Here is a 20,947-nt window from a genome sequence, read left to right as displayed (position 1 = left end):
TTGCATCTACATACCTTTGTAGATCACGCGCGGAAGCATTCAAAGAACAGGGATGAGGAAGGCGTACTCGACGTGATCCAAATCACTGGAGATCCTAGCGCCGAACGGACAGCACCTCCGCGTTCAACACACGTACGGTCAGCGTAATGTCTCCTTCTTCTTGATCCAGCAAGGGGGAAGGAGAGGTTGAGGAAGATGGCTCCAGCAGCAGCATGACGGCGTGGTGGTGGTGGAGCTGCAGTACTCCGACAGGGCTTCGCCAAGCACTATGGAGGAGGAGGATGTGTTGGAGAGGGAGAGGGAGGCACCAAAGGCGTGGGTTGAGAGGCCATCCTTTCCCCACTATATATAGGGAGCCTAGGGGGGGCGCCGGCCCTAGGAGATCCAATCTCCTAGGGGGGCGGCGGCCAAGGGAGGACTCCCTCCTCCCCAAGGCACCTAGGGGTGCCTTTCCCTTTTAGGACTCTTCCCCTTTTTTCTATCTCTAGGCGCATGGGCCTCTTGGGGCTGGTGCCCTTGGCCCATATAGGCCAAGGCGCACCCCCTACAGCCCATGTGGCCCCCGGGGCAGGTGGCCCCACTCGGTGGACCCCCGGGACCCTTCCGGTGGTCCCGGTACAATACCGGTGACCCCGAAACTTGTCCCGATGGCCGAAATAGCACTTCCTATATATAATTCTTTACCTCCGGACCATTCCAGAACTCCTCCTGACGTCCGGGACTCCGAACAACATTCGGGTTACTGCATATACATATCCCTACAACCCTAGCGTCACCGAACCTTAAGTGTGTAGACCCTACGGGTTCGGGAGACATGTAGACATGACCGAGACGACTCTCCGGCCAATAACCAACAGCGGGATCTGGATACCCATGTTGGCTCCCACATGCTCCTCGATGATCTCATCGGATGAACCACGATGTCGAGGATTCAGTCAATCCCGCATACAATTCCCTTCGTCAATCGGTATGTTACTTGCCCGAGATCCGATCATCGGTATCCCAATACCTCGTTCAATCTCGTTACCGGCAAGTCACTTTACTCGTACCGTAATGCATGATCCCGTGACCAGACACTTGGTCACTTTGAGCTCATTATGATGATGCATTACCGAGTGGGCCCAGTGATACCTCTCCGTCATACGGAGTGACAAATCCCAGTCTTGATCCGTGTCAACCCAACAGACACTTTCGGAGATACCCGTAGTATACCTTTATAGTCACCCAGTTACGTTGTGACGTTTGGTACACCCAAAGCACTCCTACGGTATCCGGGAGTTACACGATCTCATGGTCTAAGGAAAAGATACTTGACATTGGAAAAACTCTAGCAAACGAACTATACGATCTTATGCTATGTTTAGGATTGGTCTTGTCCATCACATCATTCTCCTAATGATGTGATCTCGTTATCAATGACATCTAATGTCCATAGTCAGGAAACCATGACTATCTGTTGATCAACGAGCTAGTCAACTAGAGGCTTACTAGGGACATGTTGGTGTCTATTATTCACACATGTATTACGATTTCCGGATAACACAATTATAGCATGAATAAAGACAATTATCATGAACAAGGAAATATAATAATAATGCTTTTATTATTGCCTCTAGGGCATATTTCCAACAGTCTCCCACTTGCACTAGAGTCAATAATCTAGTTACATTGTGATGAATCGAACACCCATGGAATTCTGGTGTTGATCCTGTTTTGCTCTAGGGAGAGGTTTAGTCAACGGATCTGCTACATTCAGGTCCGTATGTACTTTACAAATATCTATGTCTCCATCTTGAACATTTTCACGAATGGAGTTGAAGCGACGCTTGATGTGCCTTGCCTTCTTGTGAAACCTGGGCTCCTTGGCAAGAGCAATAGCTCCAGTGTTGTCACAGAAGAGCTTGATCGGCCCCGACGCATTGGGTATGACTCCTAGGTCGGTGATGAACTCCTTCACCCAAATTGCTTCATGCGCTACCTCCGAGGCTGCCATGTACTCCGCTTCACATGTAGATCCCGCCACGACGCTCTGCTTGCAACTGCACCAGCTTACTGCCCCACCATTCAAAATATATACGTATCCGGTTTGTGACTTAGAGTTATCCAGATCTGTGTCGAAGCTAGCGTCGACGTAACCCTTTACGACGAGCTCTTCGTCACCTCCATAAACGAGAAACATTTCCTTAGTCCTTTTCAGGTACTTCAGGATATTCTTGACCGCTGTCCAGTGTTCCTTGCCGGGATTACTTTGGTACCTTCCTATCAAACTTACGGCAAGGTTTACATCAGGTCTGGTACACAGCATGGCATACATAATAGAACCTATGGCTGAGGCATAGGGGATGACACTCATCTCTTCTACATCTTCTGCCGTGGTCGGACATTGAGCTGAGCTCAATTTCACACCTTGCAACACAGGCAAGAACCCCTTCTTAGACTGATCCATATTGAATTTCTTCAATATCTTATCAAGGTATGTGCTTTGTGAAAGACCTATGAGGCGTCTTGATCTGTCTCTATAGATCTTGATGCCTAATATATAAGCAGCTTCTCCAAGGTCCTTCATTGAAAAACTCTTATTCAAGTAGGCCTTAATGCTGTCCAAAAGTTCTATATCATTTCCCATCAAAAGTTTGTCATCTACATACAATATGAGAAATGCTACAGAGCTCCCACTCACTTTCTTGTAAACGCAGGCTTCTCCATAAGTCTGTGTAAACCCAAACGCTTTGATCATCTCATCAAAGCGAATGTTCCAACTCCGAGATGCTTGCACCAGCCCATAAATCGAGCGTTGGAGCTTGCACACCTTGTCAGCATACTTAGGATCGACAAAACCTTCTGGCTGCATCATATACAATTCTTCCTTAAGGAAACCATTAAGGAATGCCGTTTTGACATCCATTTGCCATATTTCATAATCATAGAATGCGGCAATTGCTAACATGATTCAGACGGACTTTAGCTTCGCTACCGGTGAGAAAGTCTCATCGTAGTCAACCCCTTGAACTTGTCGATAACCCTTAGCGACAAGCCGAGCTTTATAGATGGTCACATTACCATCTGCGTCTGTCTTCTTCTTAAAGATCCATTTATTTTTTATGGCTCGCCGCTCTACGGGCAAGTCAGTCAAAGTCCATACTTCGTTTTCATACATGGATCCTATCTCGGATTTCATGGCTTCCAGCCATTTGTCGGAATCCGGGCCCGCCATCGCTTCTTCATAGTTCGAAGGTTCACCGTTGTCTAACAACATGATTTCCAAGACAGGGTTGCCGTACCAATCTGGTGCGGAACGTGTCCTTGTGGACCTTCGAATTTCAGTAGGAGCTTGATCAGAAGTATCTTGATCATCATCATTAACTTCCTCTCTAGTCGGTGCAGGCACCTCAGGAACATTTTCTTGAGTTGCGCCATTTTCCGGTTCAAGAGGTAATACTTCATCAAGTTCTACTTTCCTCCCACTCACTTCTTTCGAGAGAAACTCCTTCTCTAGAAAGGATCCATTCTTGGCAACAAAGATCTTGCCTTCGGATCTGAGGTAGAAGGTATACCCAATAGTTTCTTTAGGGTATCCTATGAAGACGCATTTTTCCGACTTGGGTTCGAGCTTTTCAGGTTGAAGTTTCTTGACATAAGCATCGCATCCCCAAACTTTTAGAAACGACAGCTTAGGTTTCTTCCCAAACCATAATTCATACGGTGTCGTCTCAACGGATTTCGACGGAGCCCTATTTAAAGTGAATGCGGCAGTCTCTAGAGCATAGCCCCAAAAAGATAGCGGTAAATCGGTAAGAGACATCATAGATCGCACCATATCTAATAGAGTGCGATTACGACGTTCGGACACACCATTACGCTGAGGTGTTCCAGGCGGCGTGAGCTGTGAAACTATTCCACATTTTCTTAAGTGTGTGCCAAACTCATGACTCAAGTATTCTCCTCCACGATCTGATCGCAGGAACTTGATTTTCCTGTCACGTTGATTCTCAACCTCACTCTGAAATTCCTTGAACTTTTCAAAGGTCTCAGACTTGTGTTTCATTAAGTAGACATACCCATATCTACTCAAGTCATCAGTGAGGGTGAGAACATAACGATAGCCACCGCGAGCCTCAACACTCATTGGACCGCACACATCAGTATGTATGATTTCCAATAAGTTGGTTGCTCGCTCCATTGTTCCTGAGAACGGAGTCTTGGTCATTTTACCCATGAGGCATGGTTCGCACGTGTCAAATGATTCGTAATTAAGAGACTCTAAAAGTCCATCAGCATGGAGCTTCTTCATGCGTTTGACACCTATGTGACCAAGGCGGCAGTGCCACAAGTATGTGGGACTATCATTATCAATCTTACATCTTTTGGTACTCACACTATGAACATGTGTAGCATTACGCTCGAGATTCATTAAGAATAAACCATTCACCATCGGAGCATGACCATAAAACATATCTCTCATATAAATAGAACAACCATTATTCTCGGATTTAAATGAGTAGCCATCTCGAATTAAACGAGATCCTGATACAATGTTCATGCTCAAACTTGGCACTAAATAACAATTATTGAGGTTCAAAACTAATCCCGTAGGTAAATGTAGAGGTAGCATGCCAACGGCGATCACATCGACCTTGGAACCATTCCCGACGCGCATCGTCACCTCGTCCTTCGCCAGTCTCCGCTTATTTCGCAGCTCCTGCTTTGAGTTACAAATGTGAGCAACTGCACCGGTATCAAATACCCAGGAGCTACTACGAGTACTGGTAAGGTACACATCAATTACATGTATATCACATATACCTTTCGTTTTGCCGGCCTTCTTGTCTGCTAAGTATTTGGGGCAGTTCCGCTTCCAGTGACCACTTTCCTTGCAATAAAAGCACTCAGTCTCGGGCTTGGGTCCATTCTTTGGCTTCTTCCCGGCAGCTTGCTTGCCGGGCGCGGCAACTCCCTTGTCGTCTTTCTTGAAGGTTTTCTTACCCTTGCCTTTCTTGAACTTAGTGGTTTTATTCACCATCAACACTTGATGTTCCTTTTTGACTTCTACCTCTGCTGATTTCAGCATTGCAAATACTTCAGGAATGGTCTTTTCCATCCCCTGCATATTGAAGTTCATCACAAAGCTCTTGTAGCTCGGTGGAAGCGACTGAAGGATTCTGTCAATGACCGCGTCATCCGGGAGATTAACTCCCAGCTGAGTCAAGCGGTTATGCAACCCAGACATAGTGAGTATGTGCTCACTGACAGAACTGTTTTCCTCCATCTTACAGCTGAAGAACTTGTCGGAGACTTGATATCTCTCGACCCGGGCATGAGCTTGGAAAACCATTTTCAGCTCTTCGAACATCTCATATGCTTCGTGTCTCTCAAAACGCTTTTGGAGCCCTGGCTCTAAGCTGTAAAGCATGCCGCACTGAACGAGGGAGTAGTCATCGGTACGTGCCTGCCAAGCGTTCATAACGTCTTGTTCTGTAGGGAGAACAGGTGCGTCACCCAGCGGTGCTTGTAGGACATAATCTTTCTTGGCAGCTATGAGGATGATCCTCAGGTTCCGGACCCAGTCCGTGTAGTTGCTGCCATCGTCTTTCATCTTGGTTTTCTCTAGGAACGCGTTGAAGTTGAGGACTACGTTGGCCATTTGATCTACAAGACATATTGTAAAATTTTAGACTAAGTTCATGATAATTAAGTTCATCTAATCAAATTATTCAATGAACTCCCACTTAGATAGACATCCCTCCTGTAATCTAAGTATAACATGATTCGAGTTAACTAGGCTGTGTCCGATCATCACGTGAGACAGACTAGTCAACATCGGTGAACATCTTCATGTTGATCGTATCTTCTATACGACTCATGCTCGACCTTTCGGTCTTCTGTGTTCTGAGGCCATGTCTGTACATGCTAGGCTCGTCAAGTCAACCTAAGTGTTTGCATGTGTAAATCTGTCTTACACCCGTTGTATGTGAACGTTGGAATCTATCACACCCGATCATCACGTGGTGCTTCGAAACAACGAACTGTCGCAACGGTGCACAGTTAGGGGGAACACTTTCTTGAAATTATTATGAGGGATCATCTTATTTACTACTGTCGTTCTAAGCAAACAAGATGCAAAAACATGATAAACATCACATGCAATCAAATAATAATAGTGACATGATATGGCCAATATCACATAGCTCCTTTGATCTCCATCTTGGGGCTCCATGATCATCTTGTCACCGGCATGACACCATGATCTCCATCATCATGATCCCCATCATCGTGTCTCCATGAAGTTGCTCGCCAACTATTACTTCTACTACTATGGCTAACGCGTTTAGCAATAAAGTAAAGTAATTTACATGGCGTTTCTCAATGACACGCAGGTCATACAAAAAATAAAGACAACTCCTATGGCTCCTGCCGGTTGTCATACTCATCGACATGCAAGTCGTGATTCCTATTACAATAGCATGAACATCTCATACATCACATATATATCATTCATCATTCATCACAACTTTGGCCATATCACATCACAGAACACTTGCTGCAAAAACAAGTTAGACGTCCTCTAATTGTTGTTGCAAGTTTTACGTGGCTGAAATAGGGTTCTAGCAAGAACGTTTTCTTACCTACGTGAAAGCCACAACGTGATTTGTCAACTTCTATTCACCCTTCATAAGGACCCTTTTCATCGAATCCGCTCCAACTAAAGTGGGAGAGACAAACACCCGCCAGCCACCTTATGCAACTTGTGCATGTTAGTCGGTGGAACCGGTCTCACATAAGCGTACGTGTAAGGTTGGTCCGGGCCGCTTCATCCCACAATACCGTTGAAGCAAGATAAGACTAGTAGCGGCAACAAAGTTGACAACATCAACGCCCACAACAAATTGTGTTCTACTCGTGCAAGAGAACTACGCATAGACCTAGCTCATGATGCCACTGTTGGGGAACATTGCAGAAAACAAAAATTTTCCTACGATTTCACCAAGATCCATCTAGGAGTTCATCTAGCAACGAGTGATCGGATTGCATCTACATACCTTTGTAGATCACGCGCGGAAGCGTTCAAAGAACGGGGATGAGGAAGGCGTACTCGACATGATCCAAATCACCGGAGATCCTAGCGCCGAACGGACGGCACCTCCGCGTTCAACACACGTACGGTCAGCGTAACGTCTCCTTCTTCTTGATCCAGCAAGGGGGAAGGAGAGGTTGAGGAAGATGGCTCCAGCAGCAGCACGACGACGTGGTGGTGGTGGAGTTGCAGTACTCCGGCAGGGCTTCGCCAAGCACTATGGAGGAGGAGGATGTGTTGGAGAGGGAGAGGGAGGCACCAAAGGTGTGGGTTGAGAGGCCCTCCTTTCCCCACTATATATAGGGAGCCTAGGGGGGGCGCCGGCCCTAGGAGATCCAATCTCCTAGGGGGGCGGCGGCCAAGGGAGGACTCCCTCCTCCCCAAGGCACCTAGGGGTGCCTTCCCCTTTTAGGACTCTTCCCCTTTTTCTATCTCTAGGCGCATGGGCCTCTTGGGGCTGGTGCCCTTGGCCCATATAGGTCAAGGCGCACCCCCTACAGCCCATGTGGCCCCCGGGGCAGGTGGCCCCACCCGGTGGATCCCCGGGACCCTTCCGGTGGTCCCGGTACAATACCGGTGACCCCGAAACTTCCTATATATAATTCTTTACCTCCGGACCATTTCGGAACTCCTCGTGACGTCCGGGATCTCATCCGGGACTCCGAACAACATTCGGGTTACTGCATATACATATCCCTACAACCCTAGCGTCACCGAACCTTAAGTGTGTAGACCCTACGGGTTCGGGAGACATGTAGACATGACCGAGACGACTCTCCGGCCAATAACCAACAGCGGGATCTGGATACCCATTTTGGCTCCCACATACTCCTCGATGATCTCATCGGATGAACCACGATGTCGAGGATTCAATCAATCCCGCATACAATTCCCTTCGTCAATCGGTATGTTACTTGCCCGAGATCCGATCGTCGGTATCCCAATACCTCGTTCAATCTCGTTACCGGCAAGTCACTTTACTCGTACCGTAATGCATGATCCCGTGACCAGACACTTGGTCACTTTGAGCTCATTATGATGATGCATTACCGAGTGGGCCCAGTGATACCTCTCCGTCATACGGAGTGACAAATCCCAGTCTTGATCCGTGTCAACCCAACAGACACTTTCGGAGATACCCGTAGTATACCTTTATAGTCACCCAGTTACGTTGTGACGTTTGGTACACCCAAAGCACTCCTACGGTATCCGGGAGTTACACGATCTCATGGTCTAAGGAAAAGATACTTGACATTGGAAAAACTCTAGCAAACGAACTATACGATCTTATGCTATGTTTAGGATTGGGTCTTGTCCATCACATCATTCTCCTAATGATGTGATCTCGTTATCAATGACATCTAATGTCCATAGTCAGGAAACCATGACTATCTGTTGATCAACGAGCTAGTCAACTAGAGGCTTACTAGGGACATGTTGGTGTCTATTATTCACACATGTATTACGATTTTCGGATAACACAATTATAGCATGAATAAAGACAATTATCATGAACAAGGAAATATAATAATAATGCTTTTATTATTGCCTCTAGGGGATATTTCCAACACCTACATCCTAGTCCGTCTGCCATGCTATACTATCGGGCCGTGATCACTCGGGAGGTGATCACGGGTATATACTATATACATAATATATGATATTGATGATAACTAAAGACGGGTCGGCTCGTAGGAGTACCCGCGAGTGATCCACGGATTGGGTCCGAAAGGATGTTTATCCCGACGGCCCTCTGAGTGGATCTTTGTGGCGAAGCGACAGGGCAGGTTGAGGCCACCTAGGAGAGAGGTGGGCCTGGCCCTGGTCGGCGTTCGCGGTTATTTCAAAATAACACATTTAACGAGATCTTGATATTTGATCTGAGTCTGGCTACTGGCCTATACGCGCTAACCATCTACGCGGGGACAGTTATGGGCACTCGACGTCGTGGTATCAGCCGAAGCCTTCGTGATGTCAGCAACTGAGCGGCGCGGGCCGGATTGGACTGGAACGCCTGTTAGGCTAGGTCTGCTTCCGGCCGCCCACGCAACGTGCAGGTGTGCTAAGGGCGATGGGCCCAGACCCCTGGGCGCTTACGTTTAGACCGGCGTGCTGACCTCTCTGTTGGTCTAGGTGGGGCTGCGACGTGTTGATTTTCCGAGGCCGGGTATGACCCAGGAAAGTGTGTCCGGTCAAATGGGATCGAGCGTGTTGGGTTATGTGGTGCACCCCTGCAGGGAAGTTAATCTATTCGAATAGCCATGATCTTCGGTAACAGGACGACTTGGAGTTGTACCTTGACCTTATGACAACTAGAACCGGATACTTAATAAAACACACCCTTCCAAGTGCCAGATACAACCGGTGATCGCTTTCTCACAGGGCGACGAGGGAAGGATCATCGGTTAGGATTATGCTATGCGATGCTACTTGGTGAACTTACCATCTACTCTCTTCTCCTGCTGCAAGATGGAGGTTACCAGAAGCGTAGTCTTCGAAAGGACTAGTTATCCCCCTCTTATTCCGGCATTCTGCAGTTCAGTCCACATATGATACCCTTATTCCATTTGATACCAATGCATACATATGTAGTGTAGCTCCTTGCTTGCGAGTACTTTGGATGAGTACTCACGGTTGCTTTCCTCCCCCTTTTCCCCTTCCCTATATCCGATTGCTGCAACCAGACGTTGGAGCCCAGGAGCCAGACGCCACCGTCGCCGACGACTACTACTACTCGGGAGGTGCCTACTACTACGTGCAGCCCGCTGACGACGACCAGGAGTAGTTTAGGAGGATCCCAGGCAGAAGGCCTGCGCCTCTTTCGATCTGTATCCCAGTTTGTGCTAGCCTTCTTAAGGCAAACTTGTTTAACTTATGTCTGTACTCAGATATTGTTGCTTCCGCTGACTCGTCTATGATCGAGCTCTTGTATTCGAGCCCTCGAGGCCCCTGGCTTGTAATATGATGCTTATATGACTTATTTTATTTGTAGAGTTGTGTTGTGATATCTTCCCGTGAGTCCCTGATCTTGATCGTATATGTTTGCGTGTATGATTAGTGTACGATTAAATCGGGGGCGTCACAAGAAGAAGACGAGCTGGCCCAGCACTATGAGAATTTCATGCAGATAATCATCCGCCGGTTAACAAAGATCTGCCCTGCAACCTATTTCCTTCATTTCTAAATATTTGTTTTTCTAGAGATTTTAACAAGTGACTACATACGGAGGAGAATGAGTGAATCTGCACTCTAAAATATGTCTATATACATCCATATGTGGTCATTTGTTGAAATCGCTAAAAAGACAAATATTTAGAAACGAAGGGAGTATTACGGAAAGCCAATCACCCCATACCCAAATGCAGCCAACCATCCTACTGAGGGTCATAGCTACTTTCGTGTCGTCTTCTTTTCAAGCACCAATGATTATGCGAGAGTGGAATTCCTGATAAGGGACTTTGACCTCTATCTACTGGGATTTAGAAGGCAGCTGGACGGCGAGTGGCCGGCTTGGTTCCGTTTTACTCCTACTCTGGGGTGGCCGCTATTCCTGATTTTTTTTAGAAAAGGAGGTTAACCCTCGGCCTCTGCATTATTCGATACACACAGTCATTTTATTAAGAAAAGAGATTCAAAAGTCTTCTCAAGTGGTTTCAAAAAGTCATGAAGAAACAAATGCCACACACGGTCAAAAATAAAAAAAGTCACAACCGGCTATAATAGATCAAGATGTCTACACACCTAGCCTATTACTGGACCGCCATCCATATCGGTTGTACGTATCCCGTGTAACCGCTTTCCATCGATTGCACCCAATAGCCATGTGCGCCCCGTGGTCCGTATGGCTAAGTAAGGACCACGTACGGATCCATGTAGACGCTCTGAAGATGACCTGCAAAAAATTAGTAATGTTCTGTCTGTTAAAGGCTACATCATTCCGACAATTCCATATCACCCAAAGCAACTCACATGCTCCAACTCTGATTTGTGCAGCTGTCTGAGGTGCCACCCCATTCTGCCAGTCATGAAAAAACTGTGATATTAAAGTTGGCGGAGTGATGTTAAAAGCAACATGAATAGTTCTCCAAAGTAATCTAGCAATCGGACATTTAATAAGTAGATGTTCAATTGTTTCATTTTGGTCACAAAAGCAACATCGTTGACTCCCTTCCCAATTGCGTTTGGCTAGATTATCTTTGGTTAAGATTACACCTTTGTGAACAAACCACATAAACACTTTTATTTTCAACGGCACCTTAATTTTCCAGATATGGCCCGACCATGGGATGTCTCCAGTATTGATTAAATCCATATACATTGATTTAACCGTGAAAATACCTGACCCCGTTAACTTCCAACTTATCGTGTCATTGGCATCCGAAAAATTAATCTTCATTAACCTACGCACAAGATGCAACCATGTATCCTAGCGTGGACCCACAAGTGCCCGTCGAAATTGAATATTAAGTGGAATGGACTGCAACACAGACACAACAGAAACTTCTTTCCGTTGTGCAATGTGATATAAAACTGGATACTGTAATGCTAATGGAGTGCCCCCTAACCAGGTATCCTCCCAGAATCGAGTTCGTTGCCCATTCCCCATTTTAAATGTCACTCTGTTAAAGAAAGCAACCTTTTTCTTCATAAGTCCTTTCCAAAAAGGTGAGTCCGATGGTTGTGCCGTTACCTGAGCCAAAGGCTTAGCGTATAAGTACTTGTTTCGAAGTAACTGCAACCACACCCCCTCAGTCTCCACTGAAAGGCGGTATAACCATTTGCTCAATAAGCACCTATTTTCACTTCTAAATTCTCAACACCCAATCCACCCTGGTCCTTTGGTCTACAAATCATCTCCCACTTGGCGAGCCTATACTTGGCCTTATTCTCATCAATTTGCCAAAAGAATCTAGATCGGTAGAAGTCTAATCTTTTCCGTACTCCTACTGGTACTTCAAAGAAAGAGAGGAGGAACATTGGCATGCTCGTTAGCACCGAATTAATAAGAATTAGCCTTCCTCTGTACGATAAAAGTTTGTCTTTCCAGCAACTTAATTTCTTCTCAAACCGATCCTCAATATATTTACATTCTTTATTAGTAAGTTTGCGATGATGAATTGGTATCCCTAGATACGTAAAGGGAAGCGGACCTAATTCACACCCGAACAACTGTTTATATCTTTCTTGCTCCTCCTTGACGTGTCCAAAGCAGAACAATTCGCTCTTATTAAAATTAATCTTGAGGCCGGACAATTGTTCGAATAAGCAAAGAACTAACTTCATGTTCCTTGCTTTCGTGAGGTCATGCTTCATGAAAATAATTGTGTTGTCTGCGTATTGTAGGATAGATACCCCACCATCAACTAGATGTGGGATAAGCCCACCTACCAAACCATCTTGTTTCGCTCTGTTAACAAGCACGGTCAACATATCAACCACAATATTAAAAAGAATCGGTGACATGGGATCACCCTGTCTTAATCCTTTAAGCGTTTGAAAGTAATGACCAATATCGTCATTAACTTTAATACCAACGCTCCCTCCCTACACAAAGGATTCGACCTGTTTTCTCCAGGCTTTGTCAAATCCTTTCATGCGCAAAGCTTGTTGCAAAAAAGGCCACTTGACTTTATCATAGGCCTTTTCAAAATCCACTTTAAAGATCACACCATCAAGTTTCTTCGAGTGGATTTCATGAAGGGTCTCATGCAAGACAACCACCCCCTCTAGGATATGTCGTCCTGGCATGAAAACGGTCTGTGTTGGCTGCACCACACTGTGCGCAATCTGTGTGAGACGATTTGTGCCAACCTTCGTGAAAATTTTAAAGCTCACATTGAGCAAACAGATCGGCCTGAATTGCTCAGGGCGGACCCTCCCTCCTTCTTTGGCAGCAAAGTAATATTCCCAAAGTTTAATTTGAAAAGTTGCAGGTGTCCATTAAAGAGATCATTGAACATAGGCATTCCCGATGGGTGATGTTGTAAACTATGAGTTTGATGGGGGGCATCAGGACAAGTAAGTTTTCTCCCCATTTTCAACAAGTTTTGTTGAATTCATCACTGTTTCAGTACTTGTGTGTTGAAAATACGAGTAGCGTTTAGGAATACTTTTGGATATCATGCATATACTACTCTGTCCGGAGAGTTTAAAGTTTGGCAACTGCAGTGTTGTATAGTTTTAAATTCTCAGGTTTCCTATTTAAATCCATAACTAAATTAAATCCCCAACTCATTTAGTTTGAACATTTTATATTGATTTTTATCTCTTGTGTACTAAGGCTACCAGTACTATATGATACAGGGTTGACATGGGCGGTCGCACAACTCTAGAGTTTATCTTCCACACAATTTGGACGTGGCACCCGAATGATATGACAAGCTCAAATCTGAAGCTGGTGCTTCAAAAAGCAATTACGCTTATTTGCGAAGCACTACGGTTCCAGTATGTTTTTGATGAGCTCGTCAGGAGGATCCAAAATGGAGCGAATCCAGCCGCCCTGGACATTGCAGGGCTGCCTAGCTGGAGAGTCTGGAAGCGCATTGGCAGCTGGGGCGTCATGTGTGAAGTTGCCTTGGAAGCAGGCCTCAATGGTGGCTTGCTAAGAACCAGAGAAAAGATGAGGGATTATGACAGAATCTACCGTATCAACAGCTTCCTGGATATGATGAATGGATTCACAGTTCTGAAGAGGACTGAGAAAGCTCATCTGATCCCGCAAATGCATCAGCGAACCCCGGCCTATGGGATGCCTATTCTTGAACCGGGTTTCATACCGCTGAACCAAGTGTATCCCCCGGATAGCTGGTGAGCTTGGTCTGTATCTCTTATTGGGCTTAACCCTAGTATTATTGTTTAAGTCGAATTGGATTTGGTGGCTGTGCATGCCGGCCACATGTAAGTGTGTTTAGGACAATTTGACTGACAGCTCGGCCGTGCGCAGGGATGGCTGTGCACGCCGGCTGTATGCTCTGTTTGTCAGCTATGTTGTACTCATATTAAGACTTGGATGTGCACGCCGGCTCTTTGGCAGTTATGTTTGAACTCGTATTCAGACTTGTTTTATCTGTTTGATTTCTGTCTACATCATCATGTGTTTCTTTCCCAATGAATGATCGGATTTGTGCAGAGAGAAACCCCCACGGTGGAGACCAGGACGGGCAGCGGCGAGAAGATGCTCGCGGTGAACCTGAAGTCATCAGGCAAACTTGGACATCATGTTTTGGAGTGCCGTATGCATGTAACAGCCGCTTAAGGTGTGTTTGATAGCTATGCACAGTCTGGTTGGCGGCAATTTGTTGTCCGGGTAATGACCTAGCAGGCCGCCCAGATATTTGGGGAGGATATGGGGCTCCGGCTGTAGATTGTCTAAGCTCCCAGTTCAATTCCAGAATATCCCTTTCAACAAAAGTGATATTCAAATTGTAAGCATCAAGACCAAAGACAGTAAAAGCAAGGGAACTCCCAGCTTTTCATCTCTGTTTGGCTCTACATACCGCAATCATATAATGAAGGATAGGAGAATGATGAAACCTTATAAATAATACTCTATCTCAAAATGTAAGATGTTTTTTAATAGTGTCAAAAAATGTGAATGTCTCACATTTTGAGACAGAGGGAATAGTATATACGCCGATGTTATGATTGTAGCAGTAAATGTGGCAGGGTTTCTGTAAGATAAGTTGAACTCTGCTAGCATACATAGATACTGTTAGAATTAAGCCAACACAGCACCTATGAAAATCTAACTTTATCCATACAGGCAACAATAAGAAATACATACTTTGTTTAGTATAGCACAAAATAGCACTTAAAATGCGACAGCTGTTGCTTAAAGCAGATGGGCTCTAGTAGCAATAACCTTGCCAGGTAAGTTACAGCTGATAAGAGAAAAGGGACCAGCTCACAGTGACTTCCATTCTGCAAGAGCCAATCTTAAGCTCAGTATTGGAGCTTGTACCCGATCTCCTGGGTTCAAACACTACTTCATGACTCTTAACATCTTCTCTGCAATGACTCTCCACAACCTGATCCCCATTAATACAGTGTGCCATGACAGAAATCCTCAGCAATCCCTCAAGTCCAACAGAAACGACCTTGCATCTAAGCTTGATGTTGCCATCAGCATCAAGAGGCAATCTATCATCTCCACATTCCAGCAACTTGACTTTCAAGCCAGCTATGTCATCGATGCTCGCACAAAATACACCACGAAAACCATCTGGCCATGATCCATCAACGACTTTTACACTGATTGTGGCCTCCACAGATTGGATGATCTCTTTGAATGCCATCTCCAGAGTGCTAAGCCCACTAGTAAAACTTCTATCCAGAAAACCCGTCCTGTATGTCATAACTAGGCGGCTTAAATATTTATCCTCAGATTCAGCAGTGCCCTTCACTTTCAGCTCAATCTCAAAGTACGAAGGATCTGATGTCACCACAACAGCACGGGTTGGACCTGTCAGCGTTAGATAGGGATCCTGCATCACACAATTAATTAATTATTATGTAAAGTTCACCAGTAATTAATAAGAAACATAACCAAACTATTATGGTCTCTGTTGGTAAAAAGACAGGTGGAACATAACTATGGTGACAATGTATGTGTTAGAAATCCAAAAGAGATAAATGTGAGGAAGGTTACAATGATCAAAATATGTAAGAGGCAAGAGCCTACAATCACAGTTTGGCCAGTTAGCAACTTTATACCTTGGAAGCCCTTCAGACTAAACAAACTAGTCTAAACAAAAAGTAAGTCCAAAATGCCAAAGTAAACATTGAGCAGCATAATGAAAAAAAAGTTCACAAAATCGTGCACTGAATTGAAAATGCATAGCATAAAGAATGTGAGGTACATTACAGTAATGACGGGACAAAAATATTAGCTTAATGCTCAAGTGACCGGCAGAAAAATAATAGTATATTTGTTCAGTTGCACGTATATCCACACTAAGCATGTCATTGTTCAAAATTATTTGTTTGCTAATTCCTTGCATATTGCGCTAGAAGATCTTTCAAGCAAAATTTCAAAGGAGAACACAAGACACTACTTACATAAAGAGACAACAAAGAGAACGCTACTCCCAAACAGAACTGAGGGACAGACGGACAATGGACTACGTAGTGCAGGAGTTGGGAGCACAAGTTAGGGTTGTGGAGTTCTCAAGGGAATGAATAATCAAGAGTTGGTTAAATGTTACAGGCGCTCTTCCATATGACTTCTATATACCTGAAAACATGCACTAATTTGATGCGCGGAATCATACTCAAATTCAAACTTGTGCATTAACAAAATGCCTGCTCTACTATTGATGAGGGAGTGCTGCAGGATAACAAATCTTATCAGCACTCACCACTTGCATATGCACTTCATGATAAGCACAAAGTGACGGAATATGACCCCAGTTGTAGGCCTAATTCCCATCACAAGGCGTTCCATAAAGCCCTAAAAAGGACAACATCCAGCTGATCACAATCAAAACTTGAGGAGCTTTAATTTCAACTAATTATGAGATTGTCCGTTGCATTCCAGTCTAGAGCCATTTATATGGATAAAAAAACATGATTATGCACCTCCCAAACGCTCCTTGAAAAGTACAAAGATAAAAAACCAACACTTGCATGAACCATTACATAAGGGCAGCATTTTCTCTACATACACTTTTAAAATCAATTTGATAAGTTCAGAATAAATTATTAATATTGATAGTAAACTATTAATTGTTCTAACAAGACATTGTTGTCAGTGAAAATACAAAACAATTTGTAGTGGCGGTGGTGAATTGAATAAATTTAGAAAAAAATAAAGTTTGGCTGGCTTGGAGGCTTTCATGTTGGAAGCTCTTTTTTCCTTCGTGAAGAGATGCCATAAACATTTGGCATTGAAATTTCGCACAAACAAGAAATTACCAACAAACTTGCATATTTATTCTTATATGAACAACAAAGCCTTCACACTGGATCGTTGCATTTTTCTTAGAAGCATCTATAATTGGTATAACTGTAAGTACTTATAACCATTATATTGCTAAGGATCGATGTGTTACATTCTTACTGACATAGAGCCTAAAGAATAATGATTTTCAGACAGATACCAATAGCGACAAACCTCTTGGCTGATGGTCTGGCAGTTATCCCTGTCGCAGGAGAAGATCATGTTGCGTTTGTGATCCACCACATCACGTACGGAAAAGAACCCATACACATCAAGCGGCCACTGTAAACTCTCGTCAATCTTTGCAACTTTGACTGAAAAGAACTGCAGCGTATTCTTGGTTGAGCCATCGCCAGAGAAGGTGAAACGCATGGGGGGGGGGGGGGGGGGGGGGGGGGGGATAGTAGCTGCATCAATGACATGTCACAATGTCAGTAAGGACGGATGGGGAGGAAAATAATACTGTAAATGAAACCAAAGCGCGAGTAGGCATAGAGGTTACGCTACTCACTCTCATCCTCGAATTTACCAAAATAGCCGTCTTCGCCCCAAACCCTCGTCCAGAAACCACGAAACTGTTCAAAGGGATCCTCGGGTTCCCCCCTTTTCTCTAAGATCTTCCTCCCCGTCGCTTCAACAAATTCCTTCGCGGCCTTTATCATCGCCGCTTTCTTTGCCTTCTCCGCCTCCTCCTCCTTCTCCTTCTTTGCCATCCGCTCCTCCATCACCGCCTCACGTTTCTCCCTCTCCTCCATCCGCTTGTCACGCATCGCCTTCTCCACCGCCTCCATCTCGCCACCCGACGAATGCATAACCCTCTTCGTAGCCCAGATGGCAGGCGCCTTCGCCGCCGCCGCCACCTCTCTCTCTGGTTTGGTGTATGCAAGAAGGAACCGTAGACGACGATCGGGTTGGGTTTTTGCGAAGTTGGAAAAAAGGAGCAATACCTGAGGCCCAGAGATCGGATGTGTCGGGCTTCTTTTCTCGGCCCATGCGCTATAATTTAACAACGACCAAAAGAAAAGCACCGGGGCCTACCGGTTTTTTCCTCTGTGAAGAGAGAACCAAAGGCCGAGCAGGCCCTAAAAAAACGGGGGGAAATGGTTTTCCGTTTTGCCCTTCCACAAAAAGTATTTCATTTGTCTCAAAAAAAAGTATTTCATTTTTTAGGGAACATTTTCTTTTCATTTGGTGAAAGTATTGTTTGCAATGGTGAAAGTGTGAAGACGACTTTGGATGTTTTTTTTTCTAAAGAAATCCAGATCATCCCCCGGGGTCTCACAAACCGACTAATTCACCCCTTAAGACCTAAAACCAGTTAAGCAACCCCCTGAGGTCTCTAATACCAGTCAAATCACCCCCTTGTGCTGATTATAGTGGTTTCTGCAGGTGGTTTTGCTTGCGGGGCGTTGGACGACTGCCACGTCTGCTTGATGGGGTGGGTCTAGTTAACTGCTCCTCCTGTTTTGGCCTTGTCTCCCTTCTTTCCTTCGACTACGCGGCGGCAGCCGGCAGAGCAAAATCAACCAATGCCAACCCAATCAAAAATGCTACAGTTTCGGTTAGCTAATACAACACTAAGAATACTGCCAATTCACATAGAAAATGAGCAACATCATACATCCCAAATACTGCTAATTTGATACGTCAAAAAAACTAATACTACTAATTTGAAAAGGAAAATTAAGAAGCAGGACATAGCCAAAATTCAGCAATAGTTCCACATTACATTCACTACTTTTTATTATCTCTCAACCTGCCACAATGCCAAAAGTACTGCTTAATTCAGCCTCATACTAACTAAGCCAACACTATCATTACACTTTACACAGACAAATGGTAAAACAATTGAAACAACCAGAACAGCATTGCAAGTTTCTTCATTTTCTGAACTTCAAAAAGCTTCTGTGCACCTAGCTTTTCTTGAATCTCTAGCTTCTTTGCAAACTCTGAAGCTTGCTGTCACAACTTCAGCATGTGTGTCCAACTTGCTTCCAGCCAATAGAAGTATTTGTTGGGGAACGTAGTAATCTCAAAAAAATTCCTACGCACACGCAAGATCATGGTGATGCATAGCAACGAGAGGGGAGAGTGTTGTCCACGTACCCTCGTAGACCGAAAGCGGAAGCGTTAGCACAACGCGGTTGATTTAGTCATACGTCCTCACGATCCGACCGATCAAGTACCGAACGTACGGCACCTCCGAGTTCAGCACACGTTCAGCCCGATGACGTCCCTCGAACTCCGATCCAGCCGAGTGTTGAGGGAGAGTTTCGTCAGCACGACGGCGTGGTGACGATGATGATGTTCTACCGACGCAGGGCTTCGCCTAAGCACCGCTACAGTATTATCGAGTTGGACTATGGTGGAGGGGGCACCGCACACGGCTAAAAGATCAAACGATCAATTGTTTTGTCTATGGGGTGCCCCCCTGCCCCCGTATATAAAGGAGCAAGGGGGGTGCGGCCGGCCAGGGAGAGGGCGCGCCAGGAGGAGTCCTACTCCCACCGAGAGTAGGACTTCCCCCCTTTCCTAGTTGGAATAGGATTCGGGAGAAGGAAAGAGAGAGGGGAAGAAGGAAAGAGGGGGCTGGCCCCCCTTGCCCTAAACCAATTCGGTTTGGGCCTTGGGGAGGTGCACCCCACACTCCCCTTGCTTCCCTCTATTTCCACTAAGCCCCATGTAGGCCCATTAAGCTTCCGGGGGGTTCCGATAACCTCCCGGTACTCCGGTAAAATCCCAATTTCACCCGGAACACTTCCAATATCCAATCATAGGCTTCCAATATATCAATCTTCATGTCTCAACCATTTAGAGACTCCTCGTCATGTCCGTGATCATATCCGGGACTCCGAACAACCTTCAGTACATCAAAACATATAAACTCATAATATAACTATCATCGAAACGTTAAGCGTGCGGACCCTACGGGTTCGAGAACTATGTAGACATGACCGGGACATGTCTCCGGTCAATAACCAATAGCGGAACATGGATGTTCATATTGGCTCCCACATATTCGAAGATCTTTTATCGGTCAGACCGCATAACAACATACGTTGTTCCCTTTGTCATCGGTATGTTACTTGCCTGATATTCGATCGTCGGTATCTCAATACCTAGTTCAATCTCGTCACCGGCAAGTCGCTTTACTTGTTCCGTAATACATCATCCCGCAACTAACTCATTATTTGCAATGCTTGCAAGGCTTATGTGATGTGCATTACCGAGTGGGCCCAGAGATACCTCTCTGACAATCGGAGTGACAAATCCTAATCTCGAAATATGCCAACCCAACAAGTACCTTCGGAGACACCTGTAGAGCACCTTTATAATCACCCAGTTACGTTGTGACGTTTGGTAGCACACAAAGTGTTCCTCTGGTAAACGGGAGTTGCATAATCTCATAGTCATAGGAACATGTATAAGTCATGAAGAAAGCAATAGCAACAAACTAAACGATCAAGTGATATGCTAACGGAATGAGTCAAGTCAATCTCATCATTCTCTAATGATGTGACCCCGTTAATCAAATGACAACTCATGTCTATGGTTAGGAAACATAACCATCTTTGATTAACGAGCTAGTCAAGTAGAGGCATACTACTGACACTCTGTTTGTCTATGTAGTCACACATGTATTATGTTTCCGGTTAATACAATTCTAGCATGAATAATAAACATTTATCATGAAATAAGGAAACAAATAATAACTTTATTATTGCCTCTAGGGCATATTTCCTTCAGTCTCCCACTTGCACTAGAGTCAATAATCTAGTTCACGTCGCCATGTGATTTAACATCAATAGTTCACATTACCATGTGATTAACACCCATAGTTCACATCGTCATGTGACCAACACCCAAAGGGTTTACTAGAGTCAATAATCTAGTTCACATCGCTATGTGATTAATACCCAAAGAGTACTAAGGTGTGA

The 20,947-nt window shown here is 44.9% G+C and overlaps 2 protein-coding genes across 2 annotated transcripts in view; one reads left to right on the top strand and one right to left on the bottom strand.

Annotated features, from left to right (window-relative positions):
• The window catches only part of LOC147985899 (uncharacterized), a 36,875-nt gene extending 22,992 nt beyond the window's left edge, over nt 1-13,883 (top strand). Inside the window, exons 2-4 of the mRNA XM_087541784.1 lie at nt 10,389-10,615; nt 13,034-13,090; nt 13,376-13,883. Coding sequence (XP_087397910.1) covers nt 10,389-10,615; nt 13,034-13,090; nt 13,376-13,883 — 792 coding nt within the window. The remainder of the gene's footprint in view (nt 1-10,388; nt 10,616-13,033; nt 13,091-13,375) is intronic.
• Nucleotides 13,884-14,710: 827 nt separating this feature from the next.
• LOC125533649 (uncharacterized) lies at nt 14,711-17,890 on the bottom strand. The gene is made up of 3 exons (XM_048697025.2): nt 17,521-17,890; nt 17,184-17,416; nt 14,711-15,555 (listed from the first exon to the last, which is right to left on the bottom strand). Exons 1-3 carry the CDS (start codon nt 17,819-17,821, stop codon nt 14,947-14,949), a joined length of 1,143 nt encoding a protein of 380 aa, XP_048552982.2. The 5' UTR covers nt 17,822-17,890; the 3' UTR covers nt 14,711-14,946.
• Nucleotides 17,891-20,947: the final 3,057 nt, after the last annotated feature.

The sequence above is a fragment of the Triticum urartu genome, chromosome 2A (assembly GCF_056163025.1).
Source record: "Triticum urartu cultivar PI428250 chromosome 2A, HENAU_Tu73, whole genome shotgun sequence".
Lineage (NCBI taxonomy): Eukaryota > Viridiplantae > Streptophyta > Magnoliopsida > Poales > Poaceae > Triticum > Triticum urartu.
This window is presented reverse-complemented; position numbering and strand designations above follow the sequence as displayed.

Bases quoted from the DNA above. Each gene is read 5' to 3' on its own strand.
- LOC125533649 (XM_048697025.2), bottom strand. From the start codon at position 17,821: ATGCATTCGTCGGGTGGCGAGATGGAGGCGGTGGAGAAGGCGATGCGT. The intron at 17,417-17,520 runs GTGAGTAGCGTA...TCATTGATGCAG, and splicing joins TGGTAAATTCGAGGATGAGA to CTACTATCCCCCCCCCCCCC. The intron at 15,556-17,183 runs GTTTGTCGCTAT...TGTGTGATGCAG, and splicing joins GCCAGACCATCAGCCAAGAG to GATCCCTATCTAACGCTGAC.